Source organism: Oncorhynchus clarkii, chromosome 20, assembly GCF_045791955.1.
Source record: "Oncorhynchus clarkii lewisi isolate Uvic-CL-2024 chromosome 20, UVic_Ocla_1.0, whole genome shotgun sequence".
In the NCBI taxonomy this organism is placed as follows: domain Eukaryota; kingdom Metazoa; phylum Chordata; class Actinopteri; order Salmoniformes; family Salmonidae; genus Oncorhynchus; species Oncorhynchus clarkii.
The window spans coordinates 72,493,181-72,508,122 of record NC_092166.1 but is presented as its reverse complement, the minus strand read 5'-3'; the positions used below and the strand labels follow the sequence as shown (position 1 = coordinate 72,508,122).

General features: G+C 39.7%; 1 protein-coding gene across 1 annotated transcript in view; it reads left to right on the top strand.

Moving 5' to 3' along the window:
* The first annotated feature begins 2,043 nt into the window (after positions 1-2,043).
* Positions 2,044-14,942, top strand: part of LOC139375683 (lutropin-choriogonadotropic hormone receptor-like) — a 42,782-nt gene continuing 29,883 nt past the window's right edge. Inside the window, exons 1-5 of the mRNA XM_071117490.1 lie at positions 2,044-2,234; positions 3,164-3,280; positions 13,493-13,567; positions 14,038-14,112; positions 14,298-14,378. Coding sequence (XP_070973591.1) covers positions 2,044-2,234; positions 3,164-3,280; positions 13,493-13,567; positions 14,038-14,112; positions 14,298-14,378 — 539 coding nt within the window. The remainder of the gene's footprint in view (positions 2,235-3,163; positions 3,281-13,492; positions 13,568-14,037; positions 14,113-14,297; positions 14,379-14,942) is intronic.

The window sequence follows — 14,942 nt, the reverse complement described above, 5'->3', positions numbered from 1 at the left end:
CCGAATACTTTCGCAAGGCACTGTATATTGCATCTTCAAAGTGGTAGGCATGTTATGTAAATCAAAGGATACAAACCCCCCAAAAAATCAATTTTAATTCCAGGTTGTAAGGCAAAATAGGAAAAATGCCAAAGGACTTTCACAAGCCACTAAAGATGCTCACGATGGCACCATCCCTCTTTCCTGCAGCTCATTCTGTTTATTCTCTAATTTCTATTTCTCATTACTTCCTTATTTTTCCTTCTGTAAGAAAAGTGATTGTTTAAGTTAATATGGTAATGTGTGTGAAGATAAATAAGATAATATAAATGTTATTTATATATACTATTATTTATATAACAAGTGCCCTTAAGATTGGTTTATCCTGTGAATGTTTGCCTAATTAAATCTTTGTTTTGTCATTTATATATCTGGCTTGCACATCTGTTCCAAACCAGTAAACTGTTGTATTGCACAATAAAACTGCTCTCTTAATTATCAGTGTAAATTAAGAATTTTTTTACTAAATGTATCGCATCGCATGTGTCTCTTCCCACCACTCCATATCAAGTCAAGTGTATTTGCCATATGCACAGGATACACATGGTGTACACAGTACAATGAAATGCTTAAAACATGCTAGGTCTGGATAGTCAATGCTCAACAATCCACTCACTATTACAGAGAAGCAGAGGAGGTGACCAGTGATGACCAATTAAGGAAGAAGTCCACTGCTTGACAGGACTGAAGGCTAAATCCATTCACCAGTGAGGGTTATATAGCCGCACAGCTGCCTCTCCAAGGTTTCCTGCACCCCTCGTAAAATGACATTCATGTTCACATTCTTTTATTTAATGTAGGCCAGTGCCATGGGATTGGGGGGATACACCATGTCGAATAGGCTTAAACTGCATACTTTTGAAGAATAAATGAACTAACTTAATGTGTATTACAAAGTAGTAGCTAAGGAAACAACTCAAAACTGCACAAAGCAGTGGCCTATAGGAACCACTAAATGGCATTTAACCAGTGACGTGAGTGACGTGCAGTCTAACCTACCTAACCTGCCGCCTACACAAAAAAAATACTGCTTTAAAAACAACCCAGTGCTGGGTAAATAGTGGACAGAACACACGTTTGGTTATTTTTGACCGAGCCAGTTGGGTCACTTACTTGGGTTATTGAGCCATGATCCACTGGGTCAGATCAGAAGACTGGAGGCGTGGCTTAGTAGGGGCCTGACTTTCAGCTCTTTTTTGGCCACCCATGAGAGTAAATGTCACTCATGTTCATAATTTTAAGTGTGTACTCTGCAAATTTAAATGTTCATTCAATATTTTTGAAATTACATATTTTAATATAAAATGTATATTTAAATATTATAAGAAAGTAGTAACTATCCCTACATTGGGATGTGCATAGGCTCTTAAGGAACTCATACTATTGTGTAAACCCTATTTAAGCTACAAAAGTGTCAGTGCTCAACCATAACATGCATTAACAATGCAACAGAACAGATTAACCGGAATTACATTTACTCTCAAAAGTGACCCGAAAAAATATGATCTAAAAGCCACGCCCCTACTAAGCCACGCCTCCAGTCTTCTGCTCTGACCCAGTGGATCATAGCTCAATAACCCAGCATCAACAACCCAATTTAAGGAAAACAATCTGTTGTTTGTGAACTAGCTGGCTCAAAATAACCAAACATTTACCCAAATTGAGTTGTTTTTAACCCAGCATTTTTGTCTTGTATAATTTTTATTTTTAATGTGGAGAGAGTAGAGCAGTTATGTTGTGATCCTGTCAGGGCTGGGCTATAACTGTAACCTTGTTGAATGCTGACTTACTGAGTGACGCACCCCAGGAAAATACAGGACTTTGCATTAGCGCAGGGCAGGTGGAAATGATAATGGTTCTCTCTTCTCCTCCGCTTCAATTTGCTTTGTTAGGTTGGCTACCTAGGTTCGTCTATCTGAGGTCGGTTTTATTTGAGTTCTCTTTAGAAAGTGACGATTGGGGAGAAAGGGGAAGCGGTTGATCAATGCCCAGGTAGCCTACAGGATGGCACCAGCAAGGCGGGCGGTGTGGGTTCTTCTCGCGCTGTCGGGTGTTCTGAATTTGCGCTCCTGCTGGACTTTCACTTGTCCGTCAATTTGCAAATGTTCATTGAAGAGCGATACATGTTACAAAGACACGGGAGATAAACTCAGTTGCACGAGGGAAACGCAACTGAGGTCCCAAGCCGCTCCATCGTTTATTCGAAACTTGTAAGTACCCTAAAATGTCATTCCGTTTTGGTGGAGGGATTGTGCATATATTACATTATAGCGTCAATATCTCCCCATGTTTTTTAAAAATTTGCCCGACACTTTTGTCGTTGATTTATTTATTATTTGATTATTTATTTAACCTTTGAATTCAACCAGTCAATTAGGAAACACAATCCAATTTACAGTAGATACAATGATGGCCTTTTATCAGGACAGTACTGTCTGTAGTACAGTACCTAGCTACTGATTGTGCTTTACCCTCTTCACTTCAGTTTATTAAAATTCAGGCCACCATAGTAGCCTAATACTCAGCCTGGTCTCATAGACTAGACATAACATAGTAAATGTAAATCCAATCAAATTGGTATGATATGTTATCTTTGGTATGGTTACATAGTACAGATGCTTACATAACGCAAAAATGTATGTCTAACACGAACATCTAGCAACCCATAGGTTGCGAGTTTAAATCTCATTACAACTTTTGTATTTTAGCTTATTATCTACTTTTGAACTACTTACTAATTTTTTGCTGCTTTTCAACTACTTAGCATGTTAGCTAAACTTTCCCCCGAACCCTAACCTTAACCCTTTTAACGTAACTCCTAAACTTAACCCTAACCCTTAGTCTAGCTAATTTTAGCCAGCTAGCTAATGTTAGCCACCTAGCCACCTAGAATTCATAACATATCACATGTTTTACAAATTTTTAACATATTGTCCGCTTTGTAAATACATTTTCCGCTTTGTAATGTAAAACATATCAGACAAAATGGGTGATGGATATATACAAATTAATACATACCATATGAATACATACCATATGAAACTAAATGGACTGTCACAGATTTACATACAGAATAATAAGAACTGCTCTGTGATCTGGTTGCCAGCAGCCAGCATTACCTTAGACTACATGTTTTTAAAACAAGTTTTTCCTTGTGTATAATCTTTAGAAGACTAACTCATCTGCCGTTGAATGAAGTTCCAAGCAATGCCTTCAGAGGACTGATCAACGTGTCCAGAATGTAAGTTTCAATTAAATGTATTTATTAAGCCCTTTTCACCTGTGACATATAGCATTGTCAGTATTCCTTTAGCCCTATCACACATTTTCAGTTTCATTCTGGGTTTACCTTTTCAATGTTATAGATCTGCAAAGCTTCATGAGGCTGTTTAAAACTTGACTAGTGCCCAGTTATAAACGTATTTGTTTTGTGGAAGACATACTGCTGGTAGCTTTTATGAAAGGTGTGATAATCTAACATTATGTTGTATGAAACATGTATCTAAATGGATGTTAAAGTGGCAGTACAGTCGTCATTTTTATAATATTTCCACATTATGAGGTCAAAGTAACACTCAGATAATGACCTTTTAGTGTAAGAGGTGGTTGTTTTGTGTGTAAGGGGGCGCCCTGGAATTTCAGCCTGTTCAGGTGGGATGGGGTTTTTGGCCCAAAGCATGACATCGCAATCAGACCTATTAGTCTGACCAATGACTTTTGGAAGCGAGTAGGCTCTAGAGTCTAGAGATGATTTTATCTACCAGGGCTGTGTATTTAAATATTTACATTTTTATCAACACACCCACACTGTCAGACTGAGCATTTCAATGGCAAAAGGAGGCTCAGGGAAATATAAAAAATATGTTTGGAGTTATTTTCATTAAATAAACACACACTGTGATTCAATAGACATGCAGTGAAAGACTGTCTGGGGGCTTTAAGAAGAGGAAAGGAGATGTCCACTTTGGATGGGTATCTTTGGATGATGTTATGTTCTGTTAATTACTGATGTCCCCTTTAAGAATGGAGCACCCTTGATCATGCACAGTGTTGTTCTGTTATTCTGGTACTAACTCATTTTAGGAAATGTGAGGCTCCAGTTCATTTCCTTGTATTCGGAGTCTTTCTTATTATATAAATAAGTAATAAGAGCTAAGACACTACAGATGAAAAGCCTACATACACACATCCTTTTAGAGGAAGTAGTTTGACCTACATTTATTTATGATGTATTACCTTTCACCCACTATTTAGGAGATCAAAAGCATGTCAATTCATATGAACAAATTGTTGGTTACTATTTGTGAAATAATGATAAGCGTGGTTGATGAACCAACTCACTGGCCTTATGATTAGAGTGTCCGCTGTGTTGTGTCTGTGACTACCATTAAATGTGAAGACTTATTTTATCAAATCAATTCTCTATGTACAATTATTATTACGTGATTAAACTAATCATGTTAACTTTAATTAACTAGGAAGTCGGGGCACCACGGGAAAAAGTTTATATAGTCTCTATTTCCCGAAACACCTCTTCAGATATTTTAATATGTTATCAAAACAGTCGCTTATTAATGAATTGTACCTCATCAGTTCTCATTACTGAACATCGCAAACCCTTGGATATCTGCACGAACCCTAGCATAAATTATGAATCAGTGATATACAAATTGGCTTATTTATTTATTTATTTACTAGCTAAATAATCAAATCACAGAAATACATGAAAACACACACAATTAGTTCATACATGATACAAAGAAAGTCCCTAGAGGACAAACCGTTATGATGGCTTGGTAGACAAAGGAAATGGGGTAGGGATCGCTCAATAGCGGGAAACATAGCTGATAACTACACTCATAGAAAGTGCTAATACTTTACATGAACGACCGCTTATTTGAAAATAAATGGCAATTTACATATTTACGAGTGTATGTCTTGCTGTCTCTCTCTGTGGTTACCGGTCCATCTGCTGGAGAGAGTTGACAGAAAAGTCTCTGGTTGCGTTCCCCGGAAGTCACAGTCTGTCGTAGTTGTTATAATGGATACTTCAGAGAACCATTCAGAAATCTTATTAGAACAGGATGCGTTTACCAGACTAAAGTATTTAAACAGCTGCAGTCTGAATAATTATTCTTACTTTTCTAGATTTCTTCACCATTTCAACATGGGAATGATCTCCACGTCCTCTGGTCTTGTCCTTTGGTAGAGTAGTAGTTTAAACTGCTTCACACACCAGCGTCCAGCATCACCCAGCACGTTTTGGTCTTGTAAATTCAACCATTTGCGACCTTAGCTTACACCGTGGTTTGCGTGGTCAATAGCGTTGTAGTTCTTAACCATTTCAACATTTAGCGTTGCTCCATATTTTCTGGTCTAATGTACATTTCATAGGAACTAGGTTTTATACTCTGTGGAAGAAGGGTTGGTTCTATGACGCCTAATGTGATGTCTGGGCTCACGGGGGTGTGGCCACTGACTAGTTACAACTTTATGAAAATCCATACTCTCATTTAGAAGGTTAACATCACATTACATCTTTTCACAAATAGTTTAATGTTTAATCACATACGTTTCACAATATTTATATGTAAACCTGACAGAGATACAGTTATGTATGTTTCCTGTCTTTCATGAGATCACTAAATGAAACACACTCAACATAACTGTCCTTTAAGTGTCCATGGATCATTCTCATTCAAAATAGAAACATTGTTTAATTATTCAAACGTTTGATGTCCAAGGGTGTCTCTGTGTTCCACAGTTTACATTCCAATCTCGAACACTACAGAGCATAGGGGCATTTTATGACCGACCATAAAACAGTCTACTTCCCGCTCTCCACCTCTGAGAGAGAGCACGCTGTAGAGCGGACCCCCCTGTAACCCGATCCTTCAGATCGTCACAGGAGAGTTATGACAGCCGGAAGGTTGGGAGTTTGTTCCCCGGCCGAGTCATACCAAAGACTGAAAATGGGACCCAATGCGTCTCTGCTTGACACTCAGCATTTAGGAGATGGAGTGGGAGTAAGGCCCTGTGATAGACTAGCAACCTGTTCTGAGGGATTACTTGTACATCAAGCTGCCTCATGCTACAGAAACAGGAAATAGTCTCCTGCTCCTATGAGTATTCTTATCTTGTATTATTTCTTATTGTTGGTGTATTGTCGATAAGGAACCTGCAAGTAAGCATTTCATTGGGTGGTGTATACCATGTCTATCCCCACATACGACTAATAAAACTTGAAACTATGAGCCAAGGCTCGTGCAAGGCTAAACTTAGGTCTACTCATGGCTGATGTTCTTCCACGGTCTATTTCTGAAGACAAAAAACTGTAGATAATGGGGGTTGCTGTTTAAAATAATCTGATACTGCATACATTTTCAAAGATAAGGCACCACACTATCTCCATATAAAATGTGTCTGCTTTATCTAAACTGAACAAAAATATAAGCGCAACGTAAAGTGTTGGTCCCATGTTTCATGACAGGTGTGGCATATCAAGAAGCTGATTAAACAACATGGTCATTACACAGCTGTACCTTGAGCTGGGGACTGTTTTGTCACACAACACAATTAAACAGATGTCTCAGGTTTTGAGGGAGTGTGCAGTTGGTATGCTGACTGCAGGAATGTCCACCATAGCTGTTGCCAGAGAATTGAATGTTAATTTCTCTACCATAAGCCACCTCCAACGTTGTTTTAGAGAATTTGGCAGTACGTCCAACCGGCCTCACAACCTCAGATCACGTGTAACCACGCCAGCCCAGGACCATCACATCCGGCTTCTTTACCTCCGTAATGCGCAGGAATAAGCTACGGATAATGAACACAAATGCGTTTTATAAAAGCCAATTTGAATGCACAGAGATACCGTGATGACATCCTGAGGCCTATTGTCATGCCATTCATTCGCCACCATCACCTCATGTTTCAGCATGATAATACACGGCCTCATGTCGCAAAGATCTGTGCACAATTCCAGGAAGCTGCAACTTTCCCAGTTCTTCCATGGCCTGCATACTCACCAGACATGTCACCCATTGAGTATGTTTGGGATGCTCTGGATCGACGTGTACAACAGCTTGTTCCAGTTCCCGCAACTTCGCACAGCCATTGAAGTGGAGTGGGACAACATTTCACAGGCCACAATCAACAGCCTGATCAACTCTATGCGAAGGAAATGTGTCACGCCACATAAGGCAAATTATGGTCACACCAGATACTGACTGGTTTTCTGATTCAAGCCCCTACCTTTAAGGTATCTGTGACCAACAGATGCATATCTGTATTCCCAGTCATGTGAAATCCATAGGTTAGGGCCTAATTCCTTTATTTCAATTGACTGGTTTCCTTATATGAACTGTATCTCAATAAAATCTTTGAAATTGTTGCATGTTGCATTTATATTTATGTTCAGTGTAGTTAGATAAAGTAGACTTCATCGGTCATAGTTAGGGAATAGAGCGCCACTTGGGACACACACAATGCAGCCCAAAGATACTATTTGTACATACAAACACACACAGTGAACAGCATAGAGGGTCTTGGTCTGAATATAAGTGTCACGATCGTCTGAAGAAGTGGACCAAAGCGCAGCGTTGTGAGCGTACATTTGCGTTTATTTATATAAATGTCGCCAACAAAAAAAGAAACGACCGTGACGCTTACAGGGTCTATAGTGCCACTAACAAAGATAACTTCCCACAATAACAAAAGGGAAAAAGGCTGCCTAAGTATGATTCCCAATCAGAGACAATGATAGGCAGCTGTCCCTGATTGAGAACCATACCTGGCCAAAACATAGAAAAACAAAACATAGAAATCTGAACATAGAATGCCCACTCAAATCACACCCTGACCAAACCAAATAGAGATAAGAAGGCTCTCTAAGGTCAGGGCGTGACAATTAGGCATTGTGTGGATAGAAATAGCATCACAGTTTTCATTATAAATTTCATTAATCACTTTTGTTTTTCAGTCTCATAGACACATAATAAAGTCTCAATGTGACTGATTGGGTATCAAACCCTGGTTTCTTGTGAGACACAAGACTGTGTTAGCACACTGAACAAAAGCCGCAAACATGTTTTACTAAGCCATCTTTCTTACACAAGGTGGGTGGAACCAGATGGGAAAAGTGGGTGCTTATTGTTTAGTTGGGAGTTGATGGTGTAGCAGGGAGTCAATGGTGTAGTAGGGAGTCGATGGTGTAGTAGGGAGTCGATGGTGTAGTAGGGAGTCGATGGTGTAGCAGGGAGTTGATGGTTTAGTAGGGAGTTGATGGTTTAATATGGAGTTGATGATGTAGTAGGGAGTTGATGGTTTAGTAGGGAGTTGATGGTTTTGTAGGGAAATAATCTGACCTTGGTTACTGTAAATTTAGATAGCTGGATGCTACACTAATTTAACAATCTAAAACATTTTAGCTGACATGGGATAATTGAGTGACTATTAGTGACTGACATAACAAGAGAAAAACTGTTGGTGCACAACCACATTTCGATATTGCACCTTGTGTATTCAACAATTCTACCTTGCAAAAGTTGAGACCAGACTGAGTTCCCAAAAAAACAATGTATTTAAAGTACTGCCTGCTATCCAAATGTAGAATTTGAATAATCAATATATTTCTACGATTCCAACAGTTCACCAAATAATTAGGCCTAGGTTGTTGGTTCATATCATGCAGCCCTACGTGACAAAGTGCTGAAATTGTAACATGAGTGCAGGAAATGCAGAATATTTTTGAAAATGCTGAAACATTTTTGGGGTTGAAGTTGGATTGAACAGTATAAAACAATCAGAATGTAGAATGCCCCATTGAAATCACGTATAATTTATGTGTTGCCACTCTAGGGTCATGAACTACTCATAAAGCATATTTAGAACTTGAATTATTCCAAAACATCAAATACCATCAAAAACTTGAAAAATATTGTGATTTGATATTCTGGCCATATCGCCCAGCCTAGTTCATGCTTATTTCATTATAATTTATGGTCAGCTTGCTGCAAGTAGTTATTGTAAAATACACTGTAACTTACTTTGGCTGATCTGTCACTCTTACTGACCTGATGGTGTGGCAGGAAGGTCAGTTTGCTGTCAACCAAGAGGTTGAGGCCAGGTGAGGCTGAATCCCAAGTATCCTCACCACAAAAAACACTTAGTACTTGTCAACTCATGTTAAGCTGCAGTTGAAGTCGGAAGTCTACATCTTAGCCAAATACATTTAAACTTTTCACAATTCCTGACATTTAATCAGAGTAAAAATTCCACATTATTTTAACAATGTGAAATGTCAGAAGAATAGTAGAGAGAATGGTTTATTTCAGCTTTTATTTCTTTCATCACATTCCCAGTGGGTCAGACGTTTACATACACTAAATTAGTATTTGGTAGCATTGCCTTTAAATAGTTTAACTTGGGTCAAATGTTTTGGGTAGCCTTCCACAAGCTTCCCACAAAAAGTTGGGTGACTTTGGCCCATCCCCTCCTGACAGAGATGGTGTAACTGAGTCAGGTTTGTAGGCCTCCTTGCTCGCACATGCTTTTTCAGTTCTGCCCACAAATGTTCTATGGGATTGAGGACAGGGCTTTGTGATGGCCACTCTATTACCTTGTTAAAGCCATTTTGCCACAACTTTGGAAGTATGCTTGGGGTCATTGTCCATTTGGAAGACCCATTTGCGACCAAGCTTTAACTTCCTGACTGATGTCTTGAGATGTTGCTTCAATATATCCACATAATTTCCTCCCTCATGATGCCATCTATTTTGTGAAGTGCACCAGTCCCACCTGCAGCAAAGCACCCCCACAACACAGTTGGGATGGTGTTCTTCGGCTTGCAAGCCTCCCCCTTTTTCCTCCAAACATATCAATGGTCATTATGGCCAAACAGTTCTATTTTTGTTTCATCAGACCAGAGGACATTTCTCCAAAAAGTACGATATTTGTCCCCATGTGCAGTTGCAAACTGTAGTCTGGCTTTTTTATGGCGGTTTTGGAGCAGTGGCTTCTTCCTTTCTGAGCAGCCTTTCAGGTTATGTCGATATAGGACTTGTTTTACTGTGGATATAGATACTTTTGTACCTGCTTCCTCCAGCATCTTCACAAGGGCCTTTGCTGTTGTTCTGGGATTGATTTGCACTTTTCACACCAAAGTAGGTTCATCTCTAGGAGACAGAACGCGTTTCCTTCCTGAGCGGTATGACGGCTGCGAGGTCCCATGGTGGTTATACTTGCGTACTATTGTTTGTACAGATGAACGCGGTACCTTCAGGCATTTGGAAATTGCTCCCAAGGATGAACCAGAATTGTGGAGGTCTACAAATCTTTGGGGGTGACAAACAATGTATTTTCCAGCATAATAGAGCACCTTGCCATAAGGCAAAAATGATAACTAAGTGGCTCGGGGAACAAAACATCGATATTTTGGGTCCATGGCCAGGAAACTCCCCAGACCTTGATCCCATTGAGAATTTGTGGTCAATCCACAAGAGGCGGGTGGACAAACAAAAACCCACAAATTCTGACAAACTCCAAGTATTGATTATGCAAGAATGGGCTGCCATCAGTGTGGCCCAGAAGTTAATTGACAGCATGCCAGGGAGGATTGCAGAGGTCTTGAAAAAGAAGGGTCAACACTACAAATATTGAATATTTGCATCAACTTCATGTAATTGTCAATAAAAGCCTTTGACACTTATGAAATACTTGTAATTATACTATCAGTATTCCATAGTAACATCTGACAAAAATATCTAAAGACACTGAAACAGCAAACTTTGTGGAAATTAATATTTGTGTAATTCTCAAACTTTTGGCCACAACTGTACATCCAGATCCCATCTAACGAATGCATTGCATGTATAGCTGGGTGAATCCCTCATCTGGGCTGACAGCTTTACCCCAGCTTGGCCTTTGAGTCAAGGACCCCTCACCACTCACAAGTCAATTGGCAAGACCCATATTATGGTATTCCATCAGGGGGGATGGCTTACTGTAGCCTGGTTCCAGATCTGTTTGTGCTGACTTGCCAACTCCTATGGCCAGGGGAACAAGCTTCCCCTGATCTGATCAGGATGCAGCTGTCTTCTTACTGATAACTCAATTAGTGTCCGATTGAGATTTTGGTTGAGGTTTATTGCAGCCCCCTTAGCTATCATTATCTCTTTATATGAGTTTAAGGACCAGCAATTGAAATGGGTTTAGAATATTTATTGCAGAAATGGAATGGATGTAAGAATAAGGATTCAGGAGGGGAATGAGAATAGACCAGATGAAGCCATGGACTGCAGAATAAGGATCCTTAGGTATTTACTCTGTAGGTTTTGGCCAGGAGTTTCAGGTAGACATCACCGTCAGGCCGTGGTAGTTGGGCTTCTGTAAGGATGGCAATCCCCTAAGGAGATCCTTGAAGGAATGTAAGTAATATGAGATAGAAAGTGGCAATGATTTGGAGGCTGGTAACTCAGTGTCATGAAATGCAGCACAGAGAGCATGCAACACAAAACAAAGAGGAGGAATGACTGTTTGGTCAGGTTTAAACAGGGTGGTATTGGTGATTAAGGAGAGTGAGAACAGGTGGAGACTGGTTATCAGTTAGTAGCAGCTAGAGCTTGTTTGAGGTGCTACGTTCAAGGCACCTTGCTTGTTAAGTGTTGCCAACAGTAGTGGAGGCTGATTGTCAATGGTTAGCAGCTGGTGCTTGTTAAATTGGCAACTAGCTAAGTGTTACATTCAAGTGTGGTCCTCTCTCCTGAATTTTTGTTAATTCTTAACACCATTAATCAGTTAAGCATTGAACCAAATATTGTGTTATAGCTAGCTAACAGTATCATAATACCCTGATCCAAGAGAGGTTCACCCCATGCTTATGAGGTCAGAAAGTTAAGGACAGTCCAGACACCACATGTATCCACCACATCTGCAAGGTTACCATTTACTATGAAGCCCAGTTACCACTTGGAATTGCGGTCCAGAAGTGGGCCAGGTCTGGTTCTCATCGTGTTATGATCATTTTTTAAATCCAAGCAGTAGTGCATCGATGGAGGCTTTGTTTTTTGTTTCCATTATGATGTGACGTCTCTGTCACTTCAATCTCCTCCTAACAAATAGCCTACATGACCCCTGTGTAACTCATGTCTTCAAGTTTGTGGTGACACAATAAATGTTTTTGTTATGCACATTGTCCCACATTTACACTTGAGTGGGACAATGTTATCTGATGCAGTGTTAAATCAACTCCTGAATCAAGACTTTGCAACTCTAGAAATGTTACACTGAAAAATCAACACTAGGGCATAGATTCAATCAGATCGAGTGTTAACCAGCTTTGGCCAACACCGCAGATGTTTTGACGGTGTTCGAGGTGTTACCGTGGTTAAAACTGACATATCGGTAAGCTGCTGCTCTTGTGTCACAAACCACTCACTTTCTTATTATGCCTACTGTGTTAGAAGTTCAAAATGATGCTGGAAAGTGTAGGCTGCATCTATGTGAGAAATAATGACTCTCAAATGTCAAACCATTGATGTTAGGCCATTGCATGTTTTCATGTTAATTTGGATGTGGGATTTATAGCCTACCAGTCTAATTTGAGTGTTTGAACTTGTAACACAGCTGCATGAATTTCTAACACAGCTGCATGGGATTTGTCGGATCATAGTAGGTTGCAACGAGCCGCTTGTGGATATGACAGCTCGAACTCAGTTCCACCTCCGACACCACCAAAACAACCAATATGCCGATGTCAATCTGATTTAATCCAGTCCTAGGTCACACTGGCTAATTTGCTGTGGTGGAGTTCAGATGGCATTGTCTTGTCACGGATGACTCACATTGTCTGGAAATCATGGCCCAGCCTCTCCTCCATGTGTGAGGATGCTCTGAAATGAAATGGCTTTTTAATCGTTTCACAAAAGTAACAGTAATTAAGATGTTATGCAACAACTTAAGAAGAGAGGTACACACACACACAAACAAACACATACACTCACACAGGGCTGAGGGAAAATATAAGCAGAGTGGGTCGCTAGGTTTAATTATCTGGTTTAAGATGGAATCTAAAAGGCTAGCTAAAGAAAAGTGTTGGTTAATTACATATCAGTGGGTGGTACGGTGGACTGGAAGGGTAAAACGTATTGAGGTCTATAAAAAAAGTATAATTAACAATAGAAGAAAGGGGTTGAGAGGGTGTGGAAGGTTGGTTTGGGATGGAGGATGGGTTGGAGGGTAGCAAGGGCATCATCAGGAAGACAGGAAACTGTCAAGGGCATGTCACTAGAGCCTCTCTGATCCTATCCCCTTTGGCCTTATCAGAATACTTCTCATTTCACTTTGCGATCCATTTGTAGTTTACTCTCTGCATATTCTGTCTCTATTTAATTATTAAGGAGAATATTCCTTTAGAATGTGAATTTACATTATGCTGTCTCTTTTTCTTCTACAGTGAGATATCTCAGAGTGACTGCACCAGGTACATAAGAAACCATGCATTCCTCTCTCTCCACAGCCTAACTGAGATGTAAGTGTCACACACACACACACACACACGCACACACACACACACACACACACACACACCATATTACAGCATTTTCCTCTCCCAGTTCTGAAGGTTTTAATTGTTGAGATAACGTTTTGTTCCATTGAAGGTTTTGTATTTGACTGTGTTTACATTTTCTTAGTATGTGTCTCCTACCCTAATAAGTTACTGTAATAGACTGGTTTGTTTGAGGATTTTGTTGTGGGTCTTTGAACTTTTTTCTAAATCCATTTGTCTGGATTGAACACAACAATTCATGCAGAATTTTACTTATTTACTTAATCCTCTTCATTCCTGGACAGAATATTACAGTAACAAAAAAATGTACACGTATGATTCACAAGTGCACTTATCACGAGTAAAAATATGTTGCTTGATTGGGATGTTGGAAATCAGTGTTAAAGTTTTCTAAATAAATGTTTATTGTGATGCTTTCTTTTATTCCTTAGACAGATACAGAACATCAGAAATCTGATCAGTATAGAGAAGGGGGCCTTCACTGATCTGCCCAAGCTGAGATACCTGTAAGCTTTTATGGCAATATTATTGTTAGTTACCATACTACTGTAATTCCAGCTACAACAACTCAGTTTGTCAATATTCCATTTTGGCATTTTGTTTACTTGATGAAATGCTGTCACAGCTTTGTAACACACACATTTCACCCACTTTTTTAAAAACCTCTTTCCCCCTCTTCTCTCTCTTCCAGGAGTATCTGTAACACAGGAATAATACACTTTCCAGACTTCTCCACCATCTCCTCCCTGGTCATACTGGAGTACTTCTTCCTGTATGTATCCAGAACTTGATCAATCTAAAACTCGATGACATAATATTCTAAACTGGGTGGTTCAAATCAAATTTTATTTGTCACATGCGCCGAATACAATTACAGTGAAATACTTACTTACCAACAACGCAGTTTTAAGAAAATACCTTTAAAAAAGTAAGAAAAACAAATCATTAAAGAGCAGTAGTAAATTACAATAGCGGGTGCTATATACAGGGGGTACCGGTACAGAGTTAATGTGTCAATGTGCGGGGGCGCCGGTGTCGAGGTAGTTGAGGTAATTATGTAAATGCAGGTAGGGTTATTAAAGTGGCTATCCATAGATGATAACAGAGAGTAGCAGCAGTGTATCGGGGGTGCAAATAGTCTGGTTAGCCATTTGATTAGCTGTTCAGGAGTCTTATGGCTTGGGGGTAGAAGCTGTTTAAAAGCCTCTTGGACCTAGACTTGACGCTCCAGTATTGCTTGCCGTGCGGTAGCAGAGAAAACAGTCTATGACTAGAGAGAACAGTCTATGACTAGGGTGGCTGGAGTCTTTGACCATTTTTAGGGCCTTCATTTGAC